We start from the raw sequence: 7841 nt of genomic DNA on the forward strand, positions 1-7841 counted from the left end.
GGGCTCTAGTGAGGCCCTGGAGACACATGCCTGGAGGCAAAGCTGGGGCTCTGTAGGCCTAGAGCACTATGGCTTCCTCTAGGCCCGTCCTCCCTACTGGGAGAAGTATGGAGAACTGTTAGGGCCTCTACTGGGCAAAGGCAGTGAGGCATAGCGGCTGGGTGTCCAATTCCAGCCCCACTCTCACAGCCAGAAGCAATGACACCTGCTTGTATGTGCCTGACCCCCAGCACAGTCCCTGCTGGGAGGATTCCCACAGGAGAGCTGTCAGCTTAGAGAAGTGGAGGGCTCTGGCAGAGAGGGGCAAGAGGAGCAATGCTCTAGGGCAGGGGCAGTTTTGGCAGAGTGGGCCAACTCCCATCACCTGCACCTGCCACATGAGGATGGTCCCAGTGGTCACCACATTCTGTGAGGCTGACCACTGATGGCCCAGTTCCAAGGGCAGGGCCCAGCCCTCCTGATCTGACTCCAGCTTCTGTGTCACCGAGCCATGCTCCACTAGGCACACGTGTACCCCAACCCTCCAGGCCTCAAACCAACGTGGTGCCATCCTGTCCCCTCCCGATGAGTGACGTCGCTGAGTGACCAGAGACTGAGGAGGACTCTGTCCCAGTCCCACGCTGCTGTGAGTGGGCAGGGGCATCGAGGAGGCAGGGGCAGGGGCTGGGGTCTGTGCAAGGGAGCGAGAGCGAGCCAGGAGAACGGGTGAGTCTCTGGGGAAGGCCTGCAAGAAGCCAATTCAGGTCTTCTAATCAGACAAACGACATAACTTGTTTGTTGTTTCTACCTAGCCTAGTGAGCAGCCTTAACAAGCTCCAAATGCACATACTGTGACCTTTATAGTTTTCAAGAACTTAAATTACTTTTATTTGGGATGATTTTTACTTTAGACTTTTACTTATACTTCATTTGAATGTCTGAAAGTGACTTAGTAAGAGATCGTCCTGTTAAATACTGATTTCAATAGAACAAAAGTGCCAGACCCCCCTAAGGCTGGAGCAGCCTAGTGAACCTGGAACTGCCCCTCTGGTGACCAAGAGCCATGACTACAGGGTGCATTCTCCCAGGAGGAAAATCTTGATAACCCTGCCTCAAATAGTAGGTCGACACTAGTGACTACAGCTGAGAGCACAGACTGAGTCAGGTCAGGAGGAAGCTGGATTTGAATGAGGCGGCATCTTCCCAGGGATCCTTGGAAGACAGAACCAACCTTCTTCAGGCGTAAGTTTCTTCACTGTCGCTGATTAAGCTTTGGGAGAAATAGGGATTTCAGAGCTATTGTGTTTTGAAATGAAGGCAAAGTTTAGAAAATAAAAATAATTTACAAAATCTGAATTTCCAGACTGGATCTGTGCATCTTAAAGGGACATCTGACAGCTTATTATGTGATGAATTATCAGAAAGCAAACAGTAATGCAGAGAATGGGCTTGATAGTTTACTTCTCTCATTTGGATAATTATGAGGCAACAATTCTGGTATAAAACTCTGTAAGAAATACACTCAACTCTATAAGCAAAAGAAAAATTTCAGGAGTATTTGCTACAGTACATCAACAATGAACAGAAACCTAACTGAACTGGTGCAATTCAGCACCTTGAAAATAAGACTAAAAAAGTAGAAGTCGTTTTCATCAACTAACACCTTGCCTGCTTTTCTAGAAAACTCAGCTCACTTCGAAAATGAGGCACCAGATAGGCCACGGTGGCTGACACCTATAATCCTAGCACTCTGGGAGGCCATTCGAGGTGGATGGCCTAAATTCAGGAGTTTGAGACCAGCCTGCACCAAAAGGAGACCCCCGTCTCTAAAAATAACCTGACACTGTGGCGGGCACCTGTAATCCCAGATACTTGGGAGGCTGAGGCAAAGGGATCACGTGAGCCCAAGAGTTTGAGGTTGCTGTGAACTATGACGCTCCAGCACTTACTAAGGGTGACAAAGTCAGACTCTGTCTCAAACAAACAAAAAAAAAAGGCACCAAATCCCAGAAGAACTGAAAGCAGGGTCTTGAGGAGATGTCTGCATGGCCATGTTCACTGCAGCATTATTCACACCAGCTCGATGTGGAAGCAACCGAAGTGTCCGTCAACAATGCACAAATCAAACGGGTGTATGCAGACACCGAGAAACTCAAAACCTAAGAAAGGAAGTTCTGACACATGCACAACACAGACAAACCTGAGGGTGTTATCCTAAGTGACAGAAAAGGCACAAGAGACAAATAGTGCCTCAGTCCGTCTGTGTTCGTGTGAGGTCCCTGGTCATCAATTCAGACAGGAAGTAGAATGCTGGTTGCCAAGTGAGGGGAATGGGGACGGGGTCCAGTTCATGAAAGTGAGTTCTGGAGATGGGGGTGGTGGCGGCTGCCCCCCCATGTGCATGTACTTAATGCCACAGAACCATACATTTAAAAATGATTTAAAAGGTAAATTTTATGCTATATATAGTTTATCCCAATTTGTAAAAAAACAAAACCAGACTCTGGGCATCTGTGGAGAGATCAAGGTCCTCAGTCTGTGTGTGTACCTGCCAGGCAACACTCAGACAAGTCACTTGGCTCCTCCGTATGCAGGATTCTCTGTCTACTTGTGAAAAGGACACCATCAGGATTATTGTGAAACAAAACAGGCTCATCCTTCCTAAAGGCGCCCCCACTCTGCCCGCAGGCCCAGGCCACCAGCTCTGCCTGCATTTACAAGGACTGGAGGACTCTGGGGATTTCCACAGCACGCCACACACGACAACCATGCGGCATGCACCTTTCCCATTCCAGGACGACCAAGTGGGATTTGTGCAGAGAGCCACTGGCTCATCCAAGCTTTCTGTTGCTCCGGGCCGTGTTGTCCCCACTCGGTTTCTGAAGCTGAGCTGGTTTTCCATTTTCCCTTCAATTCCCTTTACTGTTTCTGCCATCCATACTCTAAATTCCCTTTCGGTCATTTCCACAATTTCTTTATAGGTGGGATCCTCGGTGGTAGCTAGCGCACAATCCCTGGGGAGCTGACTGATCTGTTCTGGTTTTTCATGGTGCCAAACTTTTTTTGCTAGTTCCTCCTCATATGTGTTTTCTTCTTGTTCACTTTCTTCCCCTACTTTTCCCTCTCACTTCCTTCTTCTCTTTTAAATTTCCTTGTCTCTGTGCTTAGGTGTTGGAGAGTCCCCTGCTGTCCCACTGTCCCCCAAATGATGTTTCTGGGCAGGACACTCCGGCCAGAGGTGGCTGGAGTCCTCTCTCCCTGCTCTCACTGAGAGTGGCTCGTGCACTGGTGTCTCTAGTCTGAACTTGCTCTACCTCCCAACTGAAAGGAGTTTCTGAAGCTGAGCTGGGAACACTGACCACACTGCTTTCTGCTCATCCTTCCCCTGGCCCAGGGCTGCTGGCTTCCAGGGCCTGAGTCATGCTGGCCCCTTCTTATAAAGTGCTGCCTGGGCCATTGCTTCCCTGCAACCATCTAGCTGAGCAAGTCTGATTCTCAGCAGCTCACAGGGTTTTACGGAAAAAGTTTAAATCAAGCATTCACATTTTAAAAACTCTGTTATTTTTGGAGACAGAGTCTCATTGTGTCACCCTGGGTAGAGTACCATGGCATCACACCTCATAGCAACTTCAAACTCTGGGGCTTAAGAGAGTCTCTTGCCTCGGCCTCCCAAGTAGTTGGGGCTACAGGCACCCACCACAACGCCCAGCTATTTTTTTGTTGCAGTTGTCATTGTTGTTCAGCTGGCCTGGGCTAGGTTCAAACCCTCCAGCTCCGGTCTATGTGGCTGGTGCCCTAGCCACTGAGGTATAGGTGCTGAGCCCACATTTTAAAACTCTTAATAGCAATCTACAATTCTTTGCTGAAGGTGCCAAGTAACCAGAGCCTCCAACTATCTTGGGTTTGGTTCACACCACAGGACATCCTGGGCAGCTCCAAGAACCCACATGGATTTCACTCCTTTTTCTAATAAAGTTAGCAAGGCATATCAGTTTGCAGGAGCTGCTACGAGAAAGTGCTAGGTGGCTCACACAACAGCGATGTTATTTTCTCAGACTAAAGGCCGGGAAGCCCAAGGTGTTGGCAGGCAGATGTGGTTTCCTCTGAGCCCTCTCTCGCTGGCTTGCAGATTACAAGGTGTTCCTTCTGTGTCATCTGTGTCCCAATGTCCTCTTCTTATAGAACAGCAGTCACACTGAATCAAGACTCATCCCAATGACCCCATTGTAACTTAATTCCCTCTTTAAAAACCCTATCTGAAAATATGGTTATATTCTGAGCTACCGGGGTTTAGGATTTCAACATAAGAAGTTCGGGGGTGACAGTTCAGCCCCTGGCAGGGTGGTGGCCTTAAAAAGATTTTCCAAGCATGCCTGGCCCACTGCATCATTAGCAAGTAGGGTGTCTAGCTCTAGAGCCGTCACTGCTCTCTCCTAAAGCTGCACGGACAGCTTCTCTGGCTGCTGCTTTCCCAGTTGCTCTTCCCCTGTGCTGGCTACTCACCCACCCTTACCAAGGGTCACCTGGCCCAAGAGAAAAAATCTGGGGCAACAAGTAAAAGGACTATCTCCGTACTGGGTGCTGAGAAAGTGAATGGCTCTAATAACTTAGATGATTTCCAATTTTTGCTTTTAACAAACTATAGGAGGGGGTTGGTAAGCTCATTTAAGTAATTTTTTACTAATAGAGAACTATAATATAACTATAATGTAATCCAAAAAGCATTTGAAGAGTTGATACTGTTAAAACAAAACTTGGGATTTCACCTACTTCTCTGAACATGCTCTCTTAACTGTTAAGTTAGAGAAGAAAAAGAAAAGAAAAATAATCGGAATAAAACTGATGGTAACCTTTGATTCCTTCTATCAATATGTAATAATCATACACAAAATATAATGGAAGGAAAAACTCTACTCTCATTGAAAGACAGATTTCCCTTAAGATTTTACTATTTATATTGAAATGTATAATTTGTTTACATTGTTTTGATCAATTGGGCATTCATGATGACTCAGATGTAAAGATATTTTTAATAAGTTAGAACATTATAGTCTAAGAAGATAATACTACACTTTTAACTTATATGAATATTTTCATATTCATATGTGTGCGTATCTCTGCTGCTGTGGCAGACAGGCAGACATAACTGCTCTGAATCTATCTATACCCAGGGCTCGAGAGCATCCTTTTGGCTAGTGTCTTCTGTTAGAAACAATCTTCTGGCTTTCTTCTGTCTTTGGCAGAGGGGGTAAACTTGTATATTCCTTCCCAAATTTCCAGATATACAATTGTTTGATTATCAACTTTTCTTACGAGAATATACAGACTCTCATAGAATGTTAATAAATATCACCACAGAGTGAACAGCACTTTACAATCAGTTGGGCATTCATGATGACTCAGATGTAAAGATATTTTTAATAAGTTAGAACATTATAGTCTAAGAAGATAATACAGAGTGAGATTCTGTCTCAAAAAAAAAAAAAAGAGAGAGAGAGAGAGAGAGAAAGAAAGGCAACCCTTTCCCAATCAACTGGGCATAAATTTCCCCACTGGGTTATTTTGTTGGAACTATACGTAAACTCTGTAGGCCTAGCATCCAGATCTGGGAACTAGGCAAAGCTGACTCCTGACAGACATCTCATAAACATTTTCTCAAAGTGTTCAATACACTAAAAGGATTTCCCACAGATCCTAAGTTTACATGGAAAGGCAGTGCTGCTGGCATTTGGGAAATTAAACCTGGCGGATTAGAGATAAGAGCACAAGATGGCATCTCCTTCCCGCCTTTGACCTTCACCCTCTCCCCTGCTCTCTTTTCTTTGCATTTGGATCCTATCTCCTTTTGGAAATAGCTAGAAGATAAATTTTAAAAATATTTAAGATCTGACTTCATCAGGTATTTTCTTTTAAATGGACACACTACTCGTGCTGGGGCCCCCTGCACACACAGAAACTGAGCACTACCTGGGCCAACTCACTGGTCGCTTGTCACCTAATCTACAAAGACAGGAAGGGGCAGCCAGGAAGTCATTCCCACCAACATGCAGACCTGTGTCAGATGACATCAGGAGCTGATTAAATAACCCCCAATAAAGAGAATGGGCCAGAATTTCTCACGCCTTGCACCCAAACATCTACCTCCTTTATGATCTGAAGGGCAATTATTTTTGCAGCTATTTTCACCCTGAAGTATGATCGAGACTTTTTTATTACATAGTTCTGATCAAAAACTTCTTTATGTCTTTCTTACTTTATATAATGAAGAATTACAGGCAAAGGAAGGAGTTTTACAGACCTGCAGTAGGAAGGGTCTGCACCAAAAACCTTAAAAGCACAGGCTCAAGTGTGCTTCAGAGAGCGCCACAAACAGGCTGCTGCGATTCAGCCACGAGAGGCAGGGGAGGTACCTGGAGCCCACATGCCCACACGGGGTCACGGGACTATTGGGTGCAGGGACATGAATGTGGCCTGGGACACAAGGCCATGAATGGGGCTTACAGCTTCCTCAAGGAGATACGCCAAGCCAAAAATGTGAGAAAACTTTTAGCAAGAATAATGTCAGGAGTGACTATAAACTATAACCACCACCACACATAGTTCAGTCTAACTGAGTGTTTTCTACAACTCTCTGCTAAGAGGCTCTGAACTCATTTCTGCATTCCCGGACCCCAGAGATCCCAGTGACAGTTTGCAGATCTCCTTCCGACAGGCCTCACCTAACTCTGAGGACCCACCTCTCTGAGAAACCCTGATGCTGGCCTGACAGCTAAGGGGGACGTCGGCTCTCAGCACCCCCCAGGTTTGTGTTGCTCCCCCGGGCTGGGGAAGAATGTGGAGCCCTGATGGGAGGACACACGAGAGTGCCAGAGAAGGACACAAGGCTGATTTTTCAGCAAATGAACTTGCAGAATATGCAGAAGCAGTGAAAATTTTCCCTGAAACTAAACAGAGACAGATAATATTGCAGCTCTTATGCTCGGCAGCCTGTGCGGGGCACCGCTTCTTGGTCAGTTTGCAGCAAGATGTAGAGCCCACATACAAACTCTGGCGTCAGCGCCGGGCCACATCCTCCTGATGAAAGTCAAGGGATGCTTGCCTGTAATACGGTTCCGGTAAACCTGCTTCACAAAACTGCCAAGTGTTACCAGCTCCTGTCCCCGATCCACAAGGAAGACAAATACAGGCTTTTGCACACAGCATTTCACAGCCATGCCCCTGGTGTGCCAGCTCACAAAGGACACTCAGTCAAGTTCATCCATTCTATACCACACAGACCACTCAAAAAGCACTGGGGTTCTGGGCCCCTTCCCCCCAGTCCCTCTGGCCCCCACTCACATGTCCTCCACTGTGATGTCTTTCAGGATCTGGCAATAGTCCACATTCCACACCGCCTGGTCGTCCCACACCTTGGAGGCCAGCAGGATTGCCCCTAAAACGATTCGCTTCCAGTTGGCTGGACAGATGTCTATCTCTGCGTACGTTAACAGTCTTTCGAGGTACACCTGGGGAGACAGGACACCACCACAGCTAAACGGCTTGTTTTCTCCTACACACTAGCCTGCTCAAGGAAATGCTAAAATTGCCTAATTCCATTTCACCAGCCTTTAAACAGGGATCTATTACCTGATTGTATTTTATTTTTAAAAGGCCAAAGGGCTCAAGGAGTCTGATGAAGACTGGGCTAAAGGTCACCTTCCACCGGATCTCAGACTGAGGCGGGAACAGATTCCAGGAGCCACACGCTAATTTCTCATTCTGGCAGCTATGACACCAATACAAATCGGACAAGTACTCCAACAAAGAGAACAAACAATGTGAAGGGAATAAGTCTATTTTTCTTTATCCATAGGGTTTTTTTT

At 46.4% G+C, this 7841-nt stretch overlaps 1 protein-coding gene across 1 annotated transcript in view; it reads right to left on the reverse strand.

Moving 5' to 3' along the window:
• CCNY (cyclin Y) overlaps nt 1-7841 on the reverse strand; it is a 200691-nt gene that overhangs the window by 5432 nt on the left and 187418 nt on the right. The window contains exon 8 of the mRNA XM_003786708.3: nt 7318-7484. Coding sequence (XP_003786756.1) covers nt 7318-7484 — 167 coding nt within the window. The remainder of the gene's footprint in view (nt 1-7317; nt 7485-7841) is intronic.

Source organism: Otolemur garnettii, unplaced genomic scaffold (genome assembly GCF_000181295.1).
Source record: "Otolemur garnettii isolate 467f Iridium unplaced genomic scaffold, OtoGar3 scaffold00019, whole genome shotgun sequence".
Lineage (NCBI taxonomy): Eukaryota > Metazoa > Chordata > Mammalia > Primates > Galagidae > Otolemur > Otolemur garnettii.